This window comes from Scardinius erythrophthalmus (genome assembly GCF_964197995.2).
Source record: "Scardinius erythrophthalmus genome assembly, chromosome: 2".
Lineage (NCBI taxonomy): Eukaryota > Metazoa > Chordata > Actinopteri > Cypriniformes > Leuciscidae > Scardinius > Scardinius erythrophthalmus.
Genome location: NC_138222.1, coordinates 65999438 through 66023826, shown reverse-complemented (window position 1 = coordinate 66023826; position 24389 = coordinate 65999438). Strand labels below are relative to the sequence as shown.

At 37.4% G+C, this 24389-nt stretch overlaps 1 protein-coding gene across 5 annotated transcripts in view; it reads right to left on the bottom strand.

The window, feature by feature from the left end:
* Positions 1-24389, bottom strand: part of LOC308687000 (uncharacterized protein) — a 52206-nt gene that overhangs the window by 10468 nt on the left and 17349 nt on the right. For 2 of the 5 annotated variants that reach the window (XM_081359183.1, XM_081359182.1), the window contains 8 exons: positions 13540-13654; positions 6276-6419; positions 6123-6192; positions 5890-5987; positions 5252-5335; positions 3511-3572; positions 3303-3389; positions 3155-3209 (listed from right to left, as the gene is read on the bottom strand). In XM_081359183.1, coding sequence (XP_081215309.1) covers positions 3155-3209; positions 3303-3389; positions 3511-3572; positions 5252-5335; positions 5890-5987; positions 6123-6192; positions 6276-6401 — 582 coding nt within the window. In that variant the 5' untranslated portion in view covers positions 6402-6419; positions 13540-13654. Of the gene's footprint in view, positions 1-3154; positions 3210-3302; positions 3390-3510; positions 3573-5251; positions 5336-5889; positions 5988-6122; positions 6193-6275; positions 6420-13539; positions 13655-15635; positions 15755-24389 lie in introns of all 5 variants that reach the window. The other 3 variants (XM_081359180.1, XM_081359181.1, XM_081359184.1) reach the window with 2 other exon arrangements.

The window sequence follows — 24389 nt, the reverse complement described above, 5'->3', positions numbered from 1 at the left end:
AAAAGAAAGAAAAAAAATACTGACATGGGGCCGTATTCACAAAGAATATTAAGGCTAAATGTAGCTCCTAACTGGCGAATTTAGGAGCAACTCCTAAAAATAATGGGCGTGTCACTCGTAACTTTAGGACTCCTAATTTTTTTCACTAAGAGTAATTCACTAAACATTTTAGCCCTAAAAGTAGCACCTAAGCCTGGGACAGCTTAAAAGAAGTCGAGAGGACTCCTAACTCACTAAGACCTTCACAAACCGCTTTTTGTGGCATTTCACGTTGCGATGTTTTGAGATGCGCATGCGGCGGCTACAGGAGCTTCCAATCGCGAGGGAACAATTTAGCATTGTAGGCATAACTAGGGATGCAATAATGCCACCAACAACAACCAAAACTAGGCTACTCATTGCAAACTAATTGTAATGTTTCATTGTGAATCAAATTAAAATGTTCTTCTCTTTGCAAACGTAGGCAGAGGCACATGTGACAGATTAATTCAATAATGTTGAATCATATGAATATGAATATGAATCAATCCATATGTTTCATTAGGCTACTAGGCTATTTGTTTTGCCTTACTCTTTATTCATTTAGGCTATTTATTCAGTTATTCATCATCTTCCGTCCTTCGCACTACACCGCACGCATTCTCAGACCTGTCACCCGTCACTCATCATCGTAGGGGAGGAGTTTAGAATCATTCCCGCGTTACAATCATCAGCCAATCAAGGTGGTCACTTCAGTCAAGCTCGTGCATGAGTAATGACGTCATCCATGGCAACGAAGACTCACTCTTAGTTTAGGAGTTGTTATTTTTCTTTACTAAGAGTAGGTCTGAAAGGCGTTGTGAATAACTTTTAAGAGAAAACTCCTAGCTAAAATCTTTTAGTGCGATTTAGGAGTACTCCTAGTGGTAAGATAAAATGCTTTGTGAATACGGCCCCAGTAGTGTATATTGTTGTTACAAAAGATTTCTGTTTTTAAATTTGCTTCTTCTTTTTTTTACTTTTTATTCATCAAGTATCCTAAAAAAGTATCACAGGTTATGAAAAAATATTAAGCAGCAGAACTGTTTCCAACTTTGATAATGAATCATCATATTAGAATGATTTCTAAAAGGATCATGTTATAGACTGGAGTAATGATCCTGAAAATTCAGCTTTGATCACAGAAATAAATGATAATTTAAAGTATAATAAATTGAAAACCAATTATTTTAAATTGTAATAATATATCACAATATATTTTTTTTCTGTATTTTTGATCAAATAAATGCAGGCTTGATAAGCAGAAGAAACTTATTTCAAAAACATTAAAAATAGTAATGTTTCCAAACTTTTGACCTGTACTGTATATGAAAAACTATACTAGGTGCACTTTAAACCCAGATGAGATATGTCCCTAAGGTACTTTCTCCCCTCTACTGAGGGAGAACAGACTCCACACCAGCTTTGCCCTCTTCGGGCCCTTAGGGTGTACATAGAGCGCTTTAGCCAATTCAGGCCGACTACAGCTGGTTGTATGCTTCGGAGGCCTATCTAAAGGGCTGCCAATCACAGAGCACAGACTGTCCCACTGGATAGTAGACGATATAGCACTACCTCACAAGTCATTAAACTTGCAGTGCCCTATTGAGGTGTGGGCCCACTCCACCAGGGGAATGGCCTCCTCTTGGGCCTGGCCTAGTGGAATATCCATCACTGATATCTGTGTGGAGGCCGGTTGGTCCTTCCCGAAACCATATCGAAAGTAAAATTTCCAGTTACTGATGTAACCTTGGTTACCTGAGAGAATGGGAAGGAGCAGTGTGTAGCTTGTGGCGCTACTGCGAGTCGACACTGCTGCTTAATTGTGTTTTAACACAATTTTGTACCATACCAAACAAATGAGTGGCTCAAAAACAGAAGTGTTGAATAGGGGTTGAATAATTATGACATAACTATATTACAAAAAAATCCTATATAATGACATTATCACCTTTGCCACTAAACTGTTATAGATTAAAATTGTTTTTTTAGAAAAGCGATTACATTCATAAATTATTACAGAGTGCATTATTACAGGGGTTGATAATTTTTTTTATTGCAACATATAATTTATTGTTTTATGAAAGCTTGAACCAAACATACATTCAAACCAAAATATATGCAGACACCTTCAACATTTCTCACATTATCACAGTTTATTCGCTATAGTTTAGAAAATCAAGCTTAGCGTCAGTTCTGGCAGGTCACGTTAGTCAAGCTCGCATCAGCTGACCCTCAACTGATCCACATCTACCTAACATGACGCCTATCACTGTATTCATATATAAGCTCCTTCAGTATTATCAGGAGCTCATTACCCTCCTCCCTCCCCAGCTCCTCCTCTCGTCCAGTCAGGATTTGGCATTCTGGTTCTCCTTGAATCAGAATAAATTCTCAAATTATGTTGTACTTTAAAATCTTGAATTAATTATATCTGCATACATTCGTTGGTTCTGTTCTGTTTACCCCAGAGGGGGGTTATTGCTGCTCTCCCTGCTCTTATCCATGCTAGGCTGCATGGATGCGCAGGGAGTTCTTGCCCAGAACTGAACCATACCGCCAATCCAAACTGTATGCTAATTGTCAATCATATTTGATGACAGAGGTCCTGACAGAAATGGTAATACAATATGACAAGAACACAGATTTAAACTGCGTTCAAATTCATCTTGATAATGTCAGATAACTTTGAGCAAAACATGGTCAGGTCAAAGTGTCTGAAACATTTTTTGTACCAACATTTTTATACATTTTACTGGTAGTCACTATATGAAGAATGTTTGGGTATAATATATCACAGTTTACTTTATTTTGCTATACTCATTTACACAAATGAACTCTAGTGTCCTGCACCCACTAGTTAAAACAGTGGTTCTCAACTCCAGTCCTCGGGACCCGTTGCTCTGCACATTTTGTATGCCTCTCTTATCTGACACACTCAGTTCAGTTCATGGAGTCTCTCTTAACGAGCTGATGATCTGATTCAAGTGTGTTAAATAAGGGAGACATACAACATGTGCAGAGCAGCGGGTCCCGAGGACTGGAGTTGAGAACCACTGAGTTAAAATATATCACAAATTATATCTGGTGTCTGAATCATTTTTGTTTGACTGTATCGGATCAAAGAATATCTTACCGCACACTTCTGCATGCACATCTCATAGATGACACATCCCAGACTCCAAAGTTCACTGTGAAAAAGCGAAGGTTACATTATCAGTGTGCATTCATGGGAAATGTTTTATAAGAATAATATAAACATTGATAATGTAATATGTTATTACGATTTCTCATCATAAGGGTTGCCACTCAAATTCTCAGGTGCAACGTATGAGAGAGCTTCAGTTTCTGCTGTCTGTGCATTAGTGGACCTGATAAAAACAGAAATACATGGTTCAGATCATAATGCACACACACATATGGACTATTCCTTTTATTACGTGTTATTTAACGTACAAGTCATGTTTTGAATCAAAGGAGCACATACAGTACCATTCACGAATCACTCCAAACTCTCCAAGACGAATGGTTCCACATGCAGTGAAAAATATGCTCTGCCATAAGAAAACACACATTGAGTTTGTTATGGCTGCAATATTAGTTTAAAATAATAAATGGTGATTGTAGTGGCGATCGTACCACAAAAAAAAAACACTTGAGGGAATTTGAAGTCGCGTACGGTGCAAGAAATCAGGTCTGCCATGGCATTCGATTTTCATTCGACTTTATTTTATGCAGAGTAAAAATGACTTACAAACACTGCTGCTTGCATTGATGTCACTTGAGCTCGTAAGTATGCAAGCAACATTAAACATGATTATAGATGGACATGACAAAATCCGTCACACGCATGCACGGTTGAAAAACTGTGTGGCTTCCATAGACAGTATATAAACTGGACACAGCGACCCCATTGGATTCAACGGAGACAAGTGAAGTCAATTAGAAGCAGTAACTTCCTGATGGTCGAGCGTACTGCGCAGACTCGAACTGAGCTTGACGACGTAGATGTGACGTGAGCAACCCGTCTGTCTTCTAGCAGCTGTGCCAAGCGAAATCTCAATCATTCCCTTCCGAATCTTGCAGAGACGGAGAGTGTGAGTAGAAGCTGTCCATGAGCTAGGAGCAGGAGTAACTTTTTCTAAGTATTTTGATTAATTACTTTGTCATTTTGCCTCCACGTCCCCCTGATCGCCCGTGAGCTTCTCCTCCTGTCCATACGGTAATTATTTACTGTGCGACAGAGAGTCGCGTGGGTATGACGCAATCGTTAGCCTATTTTTACAAAAACTGCATATACGGGGCCATAACGTAAGATACAAGGTAATGGAGCCTGTTATACATTTTCGTGTTTCTTTAGAAATAAATAATGGACAAATGGAGTCTTTAAACGCCTCAGATGTAAAGTTATTCGCTGTCAAAGTGACGCCAAAATGAATGGGAGTCAATGGGATGCTAACAGCAGGTGATGGTCTGCTAGCCAATGGCGGCGCCCGGGGAAGCTTCAATGTTTTCAGAAACATTGGGGGCTTGGTGGCTTCCCCAGATCGTAATTCCCTCTCGCTATTCGCCTGTGACTTCCTCATATAGCCTCCACAACCACTGTGATGCCCTGCCTATGCCCCCTGGTGTGCCGGTGGAAGAACGTCACCCCTTTTGGCTTATCACCAACAAAAAACATATAACACATTAAAATTGGCTACAACAGTGATTATTCTCATGCTTAATTGATTATTAATATGAATCTTGTGTGACTTTCCTAAATTTGAAATTGCAGAAAATTGCCTTCAAGTGTATTCAACACATAGAGTATGTTCTGTCGGTCAGCATGTAGTGGATTTTTTTCAGAGAAAGCAATTTCCTCTTTATTCGATTTCTAAATATTTCTTGTATGTCTTTAGAAATCCCAAGACCAGAATGTCAAATTAGTTAAATGCATAAACATTTACTCAATCATGTTATTTACCAGCTACAACAAACTTTCCTGTGTTTTAAAAGTGCAGTGAAGCCCAAGTCGTTTGACCGGAAAGTTTAGTAATGACAATCTGATTAAAGACTGCGATAATTTAAACAAAATTACTTAAAAAACAAATGCATGCATGATTTTATAATTCACAAGAAGATCTGTAGATGAAAATGCACCTCTATTATCTAAATACATGTCAATATAACTGTATAAACATGCATGTAGGAAATAGAGGTGAATTTCATTTCATGCCAACTGGATTTATACCTTGGGCTGCAGGTTTTTATGTTGAATCTGTTGATCATGAAGGTGCTTTAATGCCATGCAGATCTTCACAGTCCAGTCCAGAATCTATAAATACATAAAATGTGAAATTAAAAATGTGGAAAATATGATTGCAGTAGTTGCAATTTAAGCATGTTCCTTCTTAATTACTGTCACAGCTACACCAAGCTCTTCCACACATTCATCATTCACAAACTGTTCACTCTTCTCTGAGTTTAATCACACTCTACACATTATTACCACACTCAGCAGTGACTGGCCTCATACCCAGCACACTCTCATACAGTAGCTCCAACGTCGGGCAGATGTCAAGTTTTGGATAGAATAAACCAGAAAAGAAAAGGCAGTGCACTTACAAGTAGACACAATCAATAGATTTTTTTCTCTCTTGCTTTTCTTGCCATAACAAACAAACACAGTTACAGCAGCCCGAGAAAAACTAATGTTGAAAAGTCAAGAGTCAAACTACACAACTAAAGGAAACACTGATCACCATAATAGCGACTTCAAACCAAACTATTATTTTCAATAAAACATAAACAACAAAACTGTTAGTTTAACAGTTAGTTCTCTAAATGGCAATGGGTTAAATTTCACCATCTGTAAATCTACAAACATACCTCAGAATGTATAACTGTTCCCTGCAATTTAAGTTTTGTTATCTCTGCCAGATCTCCACCCTCGCAGTGATCCAGTAAAAGGTACAAGCAGTCACGATCTGAAAGCAGATTAATTCATCACATTGTGCTTTAAAATTATTTATTAATATCTACACCTAAGTGTGAATACTGTATAGCTCTGGATGTAGATTAAGATGTGTTAACAAAGTGTGACTTTTAAAGTTTCTTTTTACCTCTGATGATTTCCTTGTGATGGCCGATGTGTGGATGATTGAGCTTTTGGAGAAATTTTGATAGATCATCCTAAAAAAAAACAGACACAGACTGTGTATCAGAATTTCTGTCTTTCAATTTAAATATCATTAGAAACAAAGTATCCATCTTACCTGGTTAGCATTCAGCTCTTTAATAACAAACTGATCACCAACTTCATTCTTCACCAGCATCATCTTGTCTTGTTCACTCACTAGTTTGTAGCCACGATCTTTTAGAACTGACTGATTGCTCCCCATCTCTGAAAGTTTCTGCAACTGTTTAAGAAAAGCAATGGTAAGAAGATTCACAGACATTATTTTGTTTATTATTAATATTATTATTACCAGGTCTGGTTCATGAATTGTTAAGCATTTAATTTTTTAAAGACCATAACAAAGAAATTGTTGATGGTGTCAGACCAGTATAAAATGGAACACCAGAATAAGTTTTTATGATTAAACTGCAAAATTAATTCAGCTATTGGTACTCAGATGCAGTAATGAATACTTCAACAACGTTGGTACACACACACACACACACACACACACACACACACACACACAAAAAAAAAAAAAAACGTTTTTTTTTTATTTTATTCATGCAATTTAATTAATAGTAAAATTCCATCAAATTGAATTGAATAATCCATACATAATTTAATTGAATAATTGAGTAAGGATTGTTCAGTTATACAATTTAATTACATAAGGATTTCTAAAGGACAAGTTCGGTATTTTACACTTAAAGCCCTGTTTACAGAACGTTTCTGATGAAATAGAACGGTTAAGATTAAAATTTGGACACATGCTGCTGTCCCGAGAATTTTAGGTTTCTTTCGCTTCTCCCCCCCACCTACACAATGGCTGCATAGGTGCACTGGAACAATCCTGCCTAAAAACGCATTAAACTTTCGTTTACAAAGACGTGACGTGCTTGCTGCATCACGTGGTGAACTGACAGTTTATAATGTTATTTTATGTTTGGCCTCAATAAATTATTTTGTAATATGACTAAAATGCACAACAAAGCAAATCTTTCACATAAAAACTCGATTTCAGTATGATAAATACTCATTTTTTATTGAATGCTATTTATTCCATATCTATTCTAGATTATATGAAACTTTATTAATCTAATGTAAAGACAACAAACACAATTTAGTGTATAAAAACTTTAAAAAAAAAAAATCACAGGACAGGTTTCACTTTTGGAGGCTGGCTCCATTTATTATCAAAACAAAAATAAATGACAGATTAGGTGGGTGCGGGCGAGGGGGAAGCGGGTCCTCGTCAGCGTCCTCACCTTTAGGTCCACCAAACCTACCTCCTGGAGCAAATTGTGAAACTCCTGAAACCCTCCGGAGGGTTTGGTGGACCCGAGTACAGCGACGATGTCCCCTACGCTGCTGTTTCTGCTCTCCAGAGCATATACGAGCGGTGACTCTCTCGATTAATGCTAATGCTAATGCTCGATAAACATCTAAAAAAAGATGGCCGCCAACAGGTTTCGAAACTTTCGCCTCTGACGCGCGTGACGTGCGTAAATTTCGATTCAAACTTTTGATTTTACGCGCATCAATTTCGCTCTTGACGCGCGAATGCACACAAAGTGGTCACGCGTATAACTAGACGCGGCAGGCGCGAATTTAGACGCATAAACGCGTTTGGTGTGAACGCACAGTAACAGCACCTGGTTACTGGACTAAGTTATCTTTCGAGTCTTATATTGCGCTCATGCTGTCAAATACACACAAGGTTTACATAAGGTTTACATCAACAAAGTTGGTTATGTCTAAAGCAAACAGAGACATTTAAGGCTGGTGACACACTGGATGCGTGGCGTGAGCGTGGCGTTTCTGTTGCGTGTCAGCTGCGTGGCGGCTGCGTCGCGTTTTCCATGTCTTTGCACACCAGAAGCGTGTCTGACGCGGCGCTGCTGCTGCTAGGTGACATATTGGTGATCTATTTGACATATGGGGAGAGAGTTGTGGAAGGCCTATACTTCATGTTAAACATAAATATATAGCAGCAAAGACAACGTCGGCAGTGTTGACGGCAATAGACTATAGAATATTTCATTCTGTATTGACAGGTGCAGTATTTGAAAATCGATAATATTTTTTTTAATTGCATATATATTTGCATTTATGTCAAACCCTAGACACTTTCAAACATCAAAATTACATTTATTAATATGTATTCGTGTCAAAATGTCATATAAACATCTTTTCCTATTCAATTTTGCTTGGAAACGCTTCCAAGACGCTTGCGTGTCGCGTGAAAAATAGGCGTCGGTTCTATTTCTAGAATGCACGCGTTTTCCGCGCGGCTCGAGCCGCGCCTGAGACGCGCGTGTCACGCACGCAGTGTGCAAGCTCTAACCTGTTAACATGGGAGCCGAAATAAAAACGGACACGCCACGCAGCTGAGACGCTTACGCCACGCATCCAGTGTGTCACCGGCCTAAGAGAAAATCTGACTGCTTGTCAAATGCGTGTATATTAGACGCGTCGCATGCAGGTCTTAAAGAGACAGTAGCCTATAGTAAATATGTTGCCGCGTATCCTTAAAGAGATAGTTCACCCAAAACCAAACAGTTGTCACCGGGGTACATCAGAGCCCATCTACGGAGAGCCTGCCCACTCCCTATTAAGCCCTGTTGTACAGAATTTTGGTTGTAGTACCACCAGAGTTCCACTGGGGGCGATCGCCATGAGTGCAAAATGAATGGGAGTCAATGGGGCTAGACGGCTAAATTAGTCTCTTTCACCCGATTGCCGTTGAGAAATCTCAGAAATGATTGTAGATTTTGCAAGTTCAACATGGGTTTTAGGTCGAAAGTTGAATGAACGAGTACTTAAGTCCTTTTGATTTCTTACAGGTTGAGTTGTTGTTGTCCATAACACGCTAGCATTCTGCTAATGAACGCTGATTGGTCAGTGAAGGACTGATTACGACCAGAGATACCGCTTGATGGCATTGTGTCATCTGAAGCGGGACCAGAAACAAACAAAACAAAAACTCTTCTAGCAAGTGTATTTTACCTGTGTCAGCTGTGTTGTTGATGCCTCGAGAGAAAAGAAAGTGCAGAGCGCGAAAGCACCAGAGCGACTGAAGGATTGCCGTTAAGCAGTATCTCTGGTCGTACGATGTGTATGACGTCATTGACACTTTAAAAGACTTTTTAAAGCAAATAAGTGACTCTAAAAAATCTAACACCCAGCAATGTGTAATTTATTTGCATTTCCTTTCGAATACAACATTCAAATTACTAGATAAAAAATTATATCCTGAGAAAAGTGGATTTTTATTGGTATAGCGCCATAGACCTCCATTCATTCTGCACTCGTCCTGTGAGCGCCCTCATATGGAATCAGAGAGGAACTGCAACCAGTTCTGAAGCCGGAAGTTCAGTGAGAGTGAAACTTCTCGCCATATTAGACATTCTCTGGGTACATCAACTGTTTGGTTACCCACATTCTTCCAAATTACTTTTATTTTCAACAGAAGAAAGAAAAGTATTCGGGTTTAAGAGAGTTTAACTTAAGAGAGTAAATGATGACAATTTATTTTTGGGGGGAGAATTATCCCTTTAATGTTAATAAAACAACAAAACACAAAGAGGAAATCACTCACTGCTCTTGACTGAGAACTTTAAGTCTGTTGTATTTTATTTTCATATTTGTTCATTTAATTACTTTCTTCAATGCTACTGTTAAATACACCTATTTACCTTTATCCTCACTTCTCTGTGGGGGGCGCCATAGCGGTGAGTGACTTCCGGTAAGATGCTCTCAACTTCCGTTTAGTAATTGTCATCAGCTAGACGACGTTACTCGTGATGGCAAATAGTGGAGGCTCTGTGAGAATTTGTTCCGTTAAAGGCTGTCACAACAGCTACAGAAAGCTAAAAAAACTTCTGGATAATGAGTGTTACGACCTCAAGCCAACAACAAGAGCGGAATGTTACATGTCCAAAACCGTTTAAATTCCACAGGATGCCATCCTACGACGAGGCTGGGCAAAAGAAAATGGCTCGCAGAACTTAATTTGAAATTTCCGCCCCGTAACATCCATGTCTGCTCATTCCACTTTGTGGACAGACAACCAACAACGCAAAATCCATATCCTGAACTTTGGCTTGGATATGATCGTCCATTAAGGAAGAAGAGAAGACGACGAACTTGTCCGGACGAAGGTGAGACTATTCATTAATGTAATTTACAAGGCTAACGTGCGGATCTGCACATTTATCGAAATGTGGCTTATGATACGGATACAGTTAGCCTGGTTAAAACCAGACCCTTCTCAGTTGAAACTGAGTGAAGGGTCTGGGGAAGCTATGTAGACGAATCATTTCCAAAGGGGCGTCACCAACCGACGTAGCTCAGCTTGATTGACAGGTGATCTGACCAATCATACTTCGCTATCCGCCATTTTGTCTGACAAAGCAGTCAGGAGAGTAGATTAACATAGAGCTGGTAAGTCCCGCCCCTTCCGCTAACCCCGCTGGACCTCAAAGTTGAAAAACCGTCAATGCAAGTGAATGGGAGAAAATAATTATTTTCTGATCCCGTTTGAATTGTGCCATGAATTGAACATATGTTGTCTGTGAATTTTTTATATAACTTTTCGTGTAAAGAATGCTAGAATTTAGCGGGTAGAAGTTTGATACGGTTAGACTTTGTGTGAGAGCACTTTGTGGACTACAACTCTCGCTGCTTTCGACGCGTTTGAAACGTCAACACCACTAGCACACGGACACTAGCTCACGGATCCCGCTAAACATGGCTGTGTCTTTGATGCACTTCATCGCCTTCTTTCAGGGAGAGAACAAAATCGTTGAGGTTGGTGAAAACCACGGGTAAGTCAACTTTATGGGGTGACGTCACATAGGCGACATGTAGTCTTTCTCGTTATGTCTTTTCCACAACTGCTAGCCGAAGAATCATACCATATACTGTCAAACTCGTAACATGAAAAGTTATATAAAAAATTCACAGACAACATATGTTCAATTCATGGCACAATTCAAACGGGATCAGAAAATAATTATTTTCTCCCATTCACTTGCATTGACGATTTTTCAACTTTGAGGTCCAGCGGGATTTTACGGAAGGGGCGGGACTTACCAGCTCTATAGGAGGATTTGAACTTGAAAACGGAGCGTACTAACGCCTTTCCGTGGTTAAAACAATTAACATTCCTTCTTATGTTTGTTCATGTTTATTTGAGGCTATAAATTAACTAGAAGGAAGAGATGATCGGTTCACAGGAACAGCTTTAACTGATGCTCTACAGCGATCTGTCACGGCACATTAAAGAGCAACAAAACGGTATTTATTGTTTAAATTTCTTTAAAAAAATTACCAAATTTGAAAGCTGAGACTTTGTTTAATATGTTTAATATCAAACGTAACCGAAAAGTAGCCTGCTCTGTCCTGTCTGCCAGCGTGTTGTCAGTCTCCTCTCTGCTCCGCAATGTATTTTTCACTGCGTGAGAACTCCTTCAGCGTCGCTGCGTCATCATGTAAATCCCTCCCCAAACGTTTCTGATTGGTGCCGCGATTTCGGCGGCACAGAAATGAGTTTGAATGGGCTCTTCTCCAGACTATCCTGAAGAGAGAATTGAAATTCGCCGGAAGTAGTCTGGGTTTTCCCAGGCTAGGATACAGTATTTTCAGTACAAATTTCTCATGGCGTAACGGTGTCCTTAAACGTCTTTAAGAAACCAGCGTTTCCTTCAGCACTTCAGTATGTTAACTTTTAGCGTAAGTGTGTTCATTTAAAGGTCCCGTTCTATGTGATCCCATGTTTCAAACTTTAGTTAGTGTGTAATGTTGTTGTTAGAGTATAAATAATATCTGTAAAATTATAAAGCTCAAAGTTCAATGCCAAGCGAGATATTTTATTTAACAGAAGTCGCCTACAAAAAACGGCTGGATTGGACTACACCCCTCTACTTCCTTCATTAATGATGTCACTAGAACCGTAACCTCCGCCCACAGGAACACAGGCTGATGTTTATCTATAATCTATAGTTATAATTACCATAATCTATAATCTAGTTTGCTCTGTCCATTTCACCACGGACTGTTTTTCTAACCTGGAATAATATCAAGCAGACTTCTCTCAGCGTTTCATACTGACGAAGGGGGCAATTTCAACTATATTCCAGCAAGCGGTAAGTAGTGATTTAATATGGAAGTAGCAATCACTCTTCACATCGTTTCTCTTAGTAGGATGAAAATAATCTTACTTAAACTGTGATTAATATACAGAAAGCGATCAAAGAACAATCCCTTTCCAATTGCCCAAGCTGTGACACACAGCGCGAGTTTATCTGGACACTTGCCAAAACTCGTTATGAAATCAATGACGCTGTTACACTGCACAACGAAGCTCTTACTGTATTTATACCTCATGTTTGCATTGGTGAAATCATTAGTGAGAGTGCAGGAACTGCGTTGCAATGATAAGATCTTTTTTCACGCGATCAACAGACTGCCATCTGATCAATGCTCATCACTGCAACCTTTTATGTGATGGGAATAGATCTAAATACTTAAAAAACTTCTCACGATTTGTTAATCCAGATAGCTGTAATAGTAAAAACGTATAATAGCTGTAATAGTAAAAGTTTTCCAGATAGTTCCACATGTAATGCCAGATATTTCATATGCAAGCATGTCAGCCAATCACAGCAGTGTGAGTTTACAATGAAGTCTCACAGCAGACACGCCCCTTCAAACAGAGTGTTCAAACCAGGGAATGAAATCAGGCTAGGAAATATGCCTTTTATTTCTAAATTATAACAATTTTTGATCTAAAAAACATACTAACATTATAAGGGCACCCCTGGAAACATTATAAAATAATAAAAATAATCCATGGAATGGGACCTTTAACAAATGACTCTTTAGCATCGGCTCTTTAAATGAACCATTCTGACTCCCACACTCATGTGTTATAGTGTTTTAATTCAGTTTAACGAATCATTCAAATGAGTCAACTTTACGCTCCACTTTAAGTGTCAATACAGCGCAGTTTAGGTATATGATGTTTTTAGTCAAAGAGCAGCTGCAGCAATAAGAGATCTTAAATCGTATCACAGCTTAAATAGCAATGTTTGACAAAATAATACCTATCAGTGATTGATTATAAGCTTATTACAGAATGTGGGAAAAACTCAGCATTTGGTCCTTCATACATGCCATTTAAAAGTGTATTAGTGCTAAACTAAAATTCTGCATGATTATATTATTTTATTGATTAACTAACTTTTTTTATTGTATACAATTTAAAAAAAAAAAATCACTTGAAATATAACATGATGAAATATAACATCTAATCATAGATTCAAATGGTTTGTCTGTTTAAAGGAGCTGGTGTTTACCAAGAGCACACTGAAAATGATGAAGGGAGGCCTGGAGATGAGAGACTTGCTTCGGTCCCCACGCCCATGCAATTAAATGTTGATGACCACGCCTGTACATCTATAAACTCTGCCTCTGTTGGTACACAATGGGAAAACCACATCTTCGAGGAGCATTGTTACATCAAGAGACACAGTGTAACGTATGTAAACCAGTCAACACAGTGTGTTACAGTCAAGCTGATGAACGACTCTGACTCAAATCTGTACACCCACTCCACACATTTCATACCCTTGTAGCTGTTCTGCGTCCCCATGCGAATGAGGCATACCAGACTGAAGTTGAACAGCAGATCTTGCTCACACTAATGAAGCTGAAATTAAACTTTTTGATAAGACCTAGCCATTCGATTTTGTATATCAGTGAGTCAAGTGAGCAGGATCATTTCTTTTTGGATTGACACCATGGCTGTAGTCTTGAAGGACCTGATACCATGGCTCCCCAAAGAAACAATAACCAGAGGCATTTAAGCAACATTATCATAATGTTACCTGTATCTTAGACTGCAGTGAAAGTGAAATCCAAAAACCAAGGAACCTTGACTCGAGGTCTGAATCGTACAGCCACTACTATGCATGCAACACTATCAAATACTTAGTGGCTATTGCACCTTGTAGTCTAGTAATGTTCATTTCAGCAGCATATAGGGGGGGCTGTAGCGACAAATTTATCACATGTGACTCTGGCATTCTTGAAAACCTCAAACCGGGTGATGAAGTGATGGCGGATAGGGGTTTTTTGATAAGAGACTTATTGTATGAAAGACAAGTCAACTTGATAATTCCTCACTTCGCCAACCAAACACAGCTGACAGAAGAAAAAGTCACGTGCAGTCGCAGGATTGCAAATGTAAGGATACATGTTGAACGTGCAATTAGGAGACTGAAAGTATACAAGGTTTTGTCACAAACCTTGCCTTTCACCCTTATGCCAAAGATTGATAAAATTCTGCGTATATGTGCAGCTTTAGTGAATTTGCATGGTGACCTGATCCGTGAAGCAGAAAATTAATGCTCACACTGCATGTAGTCAAATTTGTACATATGTATTTAATCACAATACTTCACACTTTTAATCTAAACACATCTTCTAATCTCAATGTTTTCCATTTTTGTTTACAATTATTAATTATTAATTTGTTAATTATTTGTTTTAATTACCATACGAAACTTAACAATGGCAAAACCAGTAAACAAGGAACTAATTTCAAATAAATTCAGGATGGTTTTGAAAACTTGCCTTGACTAATTCTTGTCAGAATTTTTTTCCTCCTACATGTCAGGATCTATACACTTTTTGTTTTACTGTTTGTTAGTCTTTTTACCAGTAGTTTATCATTTTCGGACATTTGTAGGTATTTGCCATTCAGTTTGAGTCGTCCGGTATTGATTTCATCCACTACTCAGGAAGCATCACCGAGAAGTAGAAGCCTCTGAGACTCGTAACCTGCTCTGCTAAATACTCTGCATCATATGGTACATTTATCAGAATGTGTTCCTTTGATGACCAGACAAGTAGTTTTGCCATTCTCAGCCCAGTACAAAACATGCCTAATTGTCAGGGGTGCACATAACATTTTTGGTCTTGTTCTCAGGGGAGAACCTGGGGTTGTTGCTTGGTCCTCACATTTTCAAATGCATTTTTTCCTTAACCCACCTCATGGGAGGAACAAATTAGAGGGATGCATAGCCTAATATATTGTTAAATATTGTTATCTGACTATACCTACATCCAAAAAAAAAAAAAAAAAAAAAAAATAGAGCACACTTTAAAATAGTCAAATTTTTATCAGGCAGTAGGCTAATATGGCCTAGTCGTGTCTATGCAGACTGCTTGTTATTATCAGAGATGGCAACGCCGGCGAAGGAGGTAACTTTACGTGACAAACTCAAAAAAGGAGAATTAAAAACAAAGGCAATAGAAGGTCATCCATCCATTTTCCCCCCAAAACGCTATAAATCCATACTTTTTTAATATATATATATTAAATGGATGGTTTGTCTTTCTTTTTTTTTTTAAGTATTTTGTCATTTATGAGGAAATCTCGAAATCTTACGTGAGTGACAGTTCTCCATTACGGACGCGACCACTCTGAAAGCGCCACGGCCAGGGCAGGACTTAGGGTGGTGGGGGCCCCTGGGCTTGAGTCACTTTCGGGCCCTACCTTCTACATTACTTTAAATAGAACACAATGATACAAGCGTATTAGAGCTACACAATTCTGGATAAACTGAGAATAAAAATAGAGATCATGATTCTGAACAAACAACTAAACAAAATAACATAATTTATGTTAATTGCTGAAGTCTATTAAAATGTTTAATTAATCTGAATTATTTAAAAAAAAAAAACTTGGGTTTGAATGAATGATTCAATTCCTCAATCAAATGCACTTGTTTCATAGATGAATCAGCATTTTTGAACGAATCTCCAGAATGAACGATTCAGTGACAAATGTTTTTTAAAAGTCATTTGTCGTCATCTGGTGGCGTAACAATATAATCGATCCAATCGTTATTTGAAGTGCAAAGCTACTTTCAAAAGGTGACTGGTACCATAGACAGTGTTACATGTTAAAAAAAGTTCAAAGTGATCATAAGTTTATTGCAATGCACAAATGTCTTGGTCAGAATGAGAATAAAACACTTATTTACCTGGAAAACATATGTTTTGATTGTGGCATTTCTTTGAGATTTAGAATCCAGTATTCCTATAGGCTAATTATTGTTTCTTTTATGAATTTAATAAAGAACTCTGTCTCGTATTCTGTCCAAACGATCCATGTAGGCTACTTTAGTGTCCATTCGTTTTTCCTTTTTTAACCCGTAATTGAAAAACGAAAAATGAACGGTTGTTGTCTTTTTAAAACGCAAAGTTGAACACCAACATTTTAATTTGAACTGGCTACACCAACATGCTGCGCAAAAAAGTACATGTCGACGAATTTTCAGATTTTTGTTTTTTTGACTTTTTGCCCCTTTATTAAACATTTAAAATATTCACAAATTAATATGGAAAACATGTCGATTTTACTGGTTTTCAAAGGCCAAATTAGAACCTGAAATTGATGTTTTTCCCGCAGTGCTGAATGAGAAGAGCCATTAATATTATTAATAAACTATTGCTTTGGCTAAAATCACATCTCCATCTCCGCTGTTAAGCAGATGCGCCTTTAGAGAGAAATGCACATTTCATACGGATTAATCAGAAGGTATTAGCTTTCGATTCGAATTTGTTCGTTTTAAAGTGGACATTTCAAGCTTTAGCCTACATAGGCTATATTTTGTTTCAGTTCTCGCGCTCCAGTTTACGGAGATCATGAAAGTGCGTCTGATTGTTTTCTTTTATTTTACAAAAGCACAACGTTTTCTTGTTATTGTGAGTTTACACAAATAAAAGTAGTTGGGAATAATTTATTATTATTTTCTGTATGACCAGAAATGATAGAGTATTTTAAGTTGTTTCCACTGTTGATAGGAAAATGCAAGTCGCGGCCGCGCCTCCGTGCCATGCAGTGCGCGCTCCACACTCAGCTTTGTTCCTTTTTTGCATAAAAGCGTCTTCTAAATAGGCCTATTGCCTATTAAATGTTATAATTAAATAATATAAAATTATTAGTATTTGCGTAGCTATACATGGACCTCTCAAACACACCGCGTCTTCTAACTCAGGTGACTGTAAATGCGCAAAAACTGTTTCCATTGCAGTTTTGCGAAATTTTTTTCGAATTGCCTGAAAAACCACCTCATGCGAGCGTACTTTTTTTTTTTAGATAAACGGGAGTTTTTGCAAATTGACGTGTTTCCATTGTGCTTATTTTCAATTCGCAATTTCAATTTGAAGGGTAATGGAAACGCGGCTACTGTCTTATGCAGACAGTTTTTTTCAACGGTTTGGCAGTAAACGAGGCACTACGTAACTACCAATAACCAATCAGCAAACCTAAATTATATTTTTCATTGCAGGGCAGGGCCATGTAACAATGCTAGACCAATCAACAAACTTTAAATGAAAAATTAAATGACTGACATATTATTGAAAAAATCAAACGCAAACGGGCGGGGCCCCCTATTGGGCGGGGCCCATGGGCTTGAGCCCAGTCAAGCCCAATGGTAAGTCCGGCCTTGGCCACGGCACTAAAAGACTTTCAAACTTTCACAGAGACCTCAAACAGAAAGCACAAAGCCTTTCTTTAAAGCGAATTCGTTTTGTATTAATTGTATCTTAATTTTAATCCATGTTTCATTAACATGGATCAATTATTAATATTTAATTTCATCTGTCTTTTGTACACTGTAAATGATTTCTGTTGTTTTCACAGCATTATACTGTTTTTCTCAACAGTTTCTTGCTGTATAACCTATGTACAGTATGTTACTGTAGATTTTGTTGCTTTCACAGTATTATTGTGTATTTTCAACAGTTATGTACTGTGCACACAGTTGACAGTATTTTACTGTAGATTTTCAATGCATTCTGGGAAATTATTTGTTACTGTAAAGCTAAATACAGCAGTGCAAAGTGACCGCGAAAAACACCACACACAATTCCACAAGTAAAATTGCTAGCTTGTTAACATTATCCTTAACGTTACATAAAACATTTGCAGGACTGGTTGACCATTAACAGTCTTCATTTCTGTCAGTGGGGGGCATGAGAGCGCATTTGAATGAGTTTTTCTGTTGTGTCAGTGCATCAGAGCTTTCTGCCGACCTGGAACTTCGTCATATATGGTAAGTAATAAATCTTAATATTTGTATGCATGGATTCTAGAAAAGTTCAAGTTTAAAGTTATTTAGAGAATGGCTGACCACGAGTTCGATATTTATTCTCAACATTTTAGCTGTGTACAATATGATACTCTAGGTTTCAATGTAGTTTGGGACATGTTACTGTAAATTTAAATACAGTAGTACGAAATGACCGCGAAAAATAACCACAAGCTGCCGTTTTATGAATCTTCAGTCCCCTGAGTAACTTTGAGAGCGCAGGCCTTTGCATCCCGTCGCTGTGTCTGTCGGCGAAGTGTTCGCCATAAATATCTGGTTAGTGATGAATATTATATGTTTTTATGCAAACTATAAGTAGTGGAAGGTTAACGTTAGTTTAGAAGAACTGCCCGCGGCTTCTGATCGACTTGACGTTACAGGCGTTAAAGAACATAGCGGATTTCCTTTATGTTGATAGCTAGCCTATTTGATTAATAAATGTGATTTTATAAACACAGATTGCATATGTAGCCTCTTATAAGGTCAGAATGATCTAATAATTTTGTTATTTACCATTTTAAGTCGGTGGAAGCGCCTGCGCGTTTATTATTTTACATATCATACGGTTGGGAATTGAAAATCGATCAATATCCTGAAATTGGATACCCAAGGTTAGGATTCGGATTATAAAATTACATTTTCGATTCCTCTTATTGATTTATTCGCGCTTATTTTCGTCTAAATCAGAATGTTCTTTTACACGTCTGTGAGGACCTGACCTGGCGATCTGCCAGGACCTTGTGCAGTTACCTCAGTCTATGTTCATTCCATAGACAGTATGGTTCATTCATACACTTTTGTTACAAATTGATTTCTTTTAGAAACACCAATGGCTTTTTATTTTGCACAAGTGATGGTTTAGAGCTTATATCCCCTATTGTGATGTGACTTATTACAGATTATGCTACATATTGTGATCACTCTTGATTCAGTTGGAAAATATGTATATATTTTTTTGTATTTACAGGTTTCTTGTCAGGATAAATCCTGAAAATTCGAAATGAACATCACAGTTCCAGGTGAGCAGAAAGAGTGGGAAGGTTGTTCGGAGGAAGACCATGGCCTTGAATCCACACGTTGCATCCTACATCAGGGACAGAATATGATTGGCAAAATCATTAAGGTAAGAGTAATATTAGGGATGTGCAGTGGAGCCCATATCTGTAGAAATGATTTGTGTCTGAATCTGTATTTAGAAAAATCCAGAAAGGGTGGAAATGACTTAAACCATACATTTTTCAAATTGATAGTCTGTTTTAAAATGTAATTATGTTCCCTTCACAGTTTCCATTTAACAAATATGCCTTATATAAGTCAAAGAATTCGTATTCTTATATTATAATTGTAAAATCTCTTTAAATAAGTTTTAATTAAAACATGAAATGGTAAAAAATAGGGTTGAGTGATATGGTCAAAATCATCTTGATAAAATGTTTCATATCAGTTAGTATTGATAATTATTACAATCAATATCAAATATTTATTTAAGTTTTAAATGTTCTCAAACATAAATTAAATAATGAAGACAACAGGTAAAGTAAAAATATAATGAAATATAATAGGGGTGGGAATCTTTTTGATTCAGCGATTCAATTCAAAACGATTCTTTGGGTCACGATTTGATTCAAAAGCGGTACTTTTGAAATTGGGAATTCTCTTTTGAATCAAATTTCAATTTGATATATGCATTGAATAGATTTAAAATCTATGATCAAATCTAAAATCAAATCTATGCATATATCTAAATGAAATTTGATTCAAAATCGAGAATCGAACAGAAGACAAATGATCAGCAGCTACTGTTAGTCCTTATCGAGTGGGAGTTATTTAGTTTAAATTATACACACCTCATATCTGCATTTAATCTAACCCGCTGCCACTCAGCGTTCACAGTCACCTCTCACGGTGTCTTTTTCATCATTAAAATTAGTAAGCATTAAGTCGACAGACATATCTTTGAAAGGAACTGACTATCGTAAGCATCGTAAGCCTAAATTGATCGTAGAGACTAGGGATGCTCATTTCGATTAATTTTCCCAACCGACAACCGCCGCTCGTTAATCGATTATTAACCGTTAACTGATAAGAAAGATTATATTGAATTGCCATTAAATACAAATAAAATTGACGCGTATCTGTGACCCTTTAAAAAAATACAAACACATTTTTTTTTTTAATCAATGGTTTATTTTAACGTGCAAAGTGCAAACAGCAGCATACAGAACAGATCAACAACAGAACCTGGATTCAGTTTAAATTTTCACGCACCTGCAGCATTTCTGACAGTGAGAGAAAAACAGAATAAAATAATACAAATAAAAAACAAACTAGGCCTACACTAAATATATTTTTTAAACTTAAATAATTAACAAATTAAGATGACAAAAAGAAAACACTGAATCCGTTTGAACGAAGCTTTCAAAAACTGGCAATTTTTTTTTCCGTAAACAGGCCCTGTTTACACGAGAACGCTCGCGGGTGAAAACGTAAAAATATTTTATCAGATGTGCCTTTCGTTTAGACGGCGACGGCGTTTTTGGGGCTTAATAACCCCAAAAAGTGAAACCACCCTCCAGAGTGGTAATCTTAAAAACGCTCCACCGTCGCGTTCCCGTCTAAAGGGTAAAAACATAGACAGGGTAAAAACGCAAAGTCTGCTAGACAGTGAAGGCGCCGATCACCGGTCCATTGTCACCTAGCCGCCTGGAGTGCATACTACATCGAATTTCACACACTTTTGCGTCACCATATGCACGCAGATGCACAGTGCTTCTTTTCGCTCGCTTCATTTTGCTTGCCTTGCTCGGAAAAAAATGTCTGTCAGGAGTGTGGTTGCGCGTGTCGACGCGCTCCGTGAGTTAAGAAATATAAGCTATATAGTATTTTATTTTTAAACCATGCTGCAAAAAAATTAATAAAAAAGCTTTAAAAAAAACGTTTTAAACCGTTTAACTGATAGTATTAATCGGTCAAAATGTTTACTTTCGGTTAACGGTTAAACGGTCAATATGAGCATCCCTAGTAGAGACCATTGGTGGTAATTGTCTATAATCAATTTAAGGTTGCAATGCTTTGGGGAAACGCAGCCCTGCTCAGTGGCCGATTGTTTGGAGTCAGAAATATAGAATACGGGCCATTGCCTTCTCAATATTTATTACTTCAGCTTCTGATACAAGACATGTTCATTCTCTTTTATAGGCGGGTATTTGTTCTTTACCACAGAAAACCGATTGCGTATCCATGTTGAACGTGTTTCTTCAATGTAAAAACTGAAGTAGCCACATTTTCTGTGAATGTGCGAGACTTCCGGTTCATTAGCCGCTATATGGAAATAATGAGATGAATAACAAAATGCTGTAAATGATAAAAATATTTGTTTAATTAATTGAAAGAAGGCCATTAATTGTTGTTTACAATTATGACAAATTCAATACATAAAAATATCAAGAAGCATAACAAGCTTTTTTGTACTGCTATAAATAACTGCAAGCGGATGACACCGGAAGCCAGACACATTTAATTTATAAATGGCTGTGCCCACTCTTCCGTGAAAAATAATGTGGATACCATAGGCAAAACAAATTCTTCTAAAAAGGTGTTGATAATGTGAGTTAGTTTTTTTTGTTATTATTAGTTGTATGTTTTGCCTCTGATTGATTTGTGCTTATCATTCCTTGCAGGTTTATCAGAAGTGCTGTCTCTCTTCTTCCACTTGACACCATCACTACCCTCCTCACCTGGCCTTCATCCTCACATGTCTTGCTTTCTTTCTAAGTTTCTTTTTTACCTGTTCAGGATCATTTTTGCATGAATTGAAATACATGAATTCTTCACTGATCTTAATTATTAAATAAATATTGTTCATTAGTCTTCTTTTAAAACTGATTTTTATTGTTGTATTATATTACATTATTATTACTAATGTATTGTTTAAAAATACACAATAAACCTTGTTGTGCAGTTAAATCTTCAATTGTTATTTTTTTCTATTTCCCATTAACAGTTAAAATAATATTCCTACAGATTTTCTACATATTCTACAGGTAACACAGTAGCACTATAAAAGTAAATAAAATAACATTTCATAACTGTATAATACTATACAGTATTATTAAAAATCAACAGTGTAATACTGTGCTTTAATGTGGTAAAAATTACAGTAAATCAATGTATTTAATTTTACAGTATGCTTAACAGTACTGTATTTAGTGTTACAGTAATTTTACTGTTGAATGAAATACAGCAACTACTGGATAATTGTTGCCAGTAAGTTACTGTTAATTTGACAATAAATTTTTTACAGTGTAGGCATAGGCTAGCTGATGGCGCACCAACGAAAAATCCTAAATGATGTGCCAAAATGCGTTTTCTATTAGGCTACAATGAAAATATTGTACGGTCAGGTTTGCAGAAGTTCGTTTAATTTAGGCTATTTATTTATTTAAATATTTTTTTATTTTTGTCCATGTGCGCCGATCGGAGACGGAGTTCACTGCTGATATTCTGAGGTAAGAGAGTTTTCTAGTCTCGCGGCTGTCGTCAGCAGACGGATGATGAGTTTTGCGATGCGGTTGCGGATGAAATAGCCCATCCGCGCATATCTAGTTCTGAGGCCTATCCAACACCACAGATTGCGCACCTATCTATCCCCAAATCTTAGGTACGCAAATGAGGGTTGCGGCAATTCATCTGGTACGCATTGTTTAATTGGGTAGTGCATGCGCACCTGCGCACCACTTATGTGCATCCCTGCTAATTGTATCTGTTTGTACCCATACACAAAATAAATATATTTGAAATATATTTTCAGTATATATTTTGGAATATATGCAAATATTTGAAATTGGCCCAATAAATATATTTCACACTTAACATCATATTTTTTTGTTATATTTCAGAATATATTTCAATGTATTTGGAATATATGCCACATATATTTTGACACTTTTGGGGACCCATACAGAAAAAAAATAAATTGAAATATATTCTGAAATATAGTGATGTATGTCTCGAGACAGGTCTTGGTCTCGAGACCACTTTTATGTCGGTCTTGTCACGGCCTTGACGGTCTTTGGTCTTTGGTCTTGGTCTTGGTCTTGTCTTGGTCTCGGACCTCTCGTTCTTGTCTAGGTCTCGCTGTCTCAGACCGACATAACGGTCGGGGGATTTATTATGTATTTTATTATGTATTTAAAAGTTGCAAAATGGATTAATTTGGAGACTCCGAAATCGGCAGAGATTGGCAGGCATTTGCTTAGATGAATTTGTGTCTTTGATATCTGTGTGTGTGTGTGTGTGTGTTTGATTACAGTATTGTATTTAAGATGGTGTTAGACTAAATAAATGGTCTTTTAAATATCATCTGCATATCTCCGTTGTGTTGACTAAACATTAGGCCTAATCCAAGTTTATTGTGTATCTTTAATTTGATGTTACGATTTCATCTACACATTAACTATAATTTCAATTGGTTACATATTTCTCATTCTTTAGACAGTTGTTGGAGGAGCAAGATGGTGTTGGAGGTGTTTGATGTTTTGTCAGATGAACCAGTCAGTACCAGTCATGTCAGTCCTCAACAGTACACAAACGTTAAGAGAGTCTCAATCCTCTAATAGTGCAGTAACAGCCGTCATGCAATTGCTACACATAGTTGATCTCACCCAGTCTGCAAAAACATTTACAGTGAGCTCACAGTCACACACATGACATGGTCTGTCTCTGTATTGTTCTGTCTGTGTAGTTGAAGTAATACCGTCTAGTATTGAATGTAAACTGCGGCTGAACCCTATTATGCTGCTGTTCTTGAATTCATACAAGTTATTGCTTAGCTTCAACACTAGTCTGTTTTTTTTTTTTTTCCTCTGGTGTCGACTTGGTCTTGGTCTTGACTTGGTCTGTCTTGGTCTTGGTCTTGGTCTTGGTCTTGGTCTTGTCTTGGTCTCGATACCCTCTGGTCTCGACTTGGTCTTGGTCTTGACTTGGTCTGTCTTGGTCTTGGTCTTGGTCTTGACTTGGTCTGTCTTGGTCTTGTTAGTGTC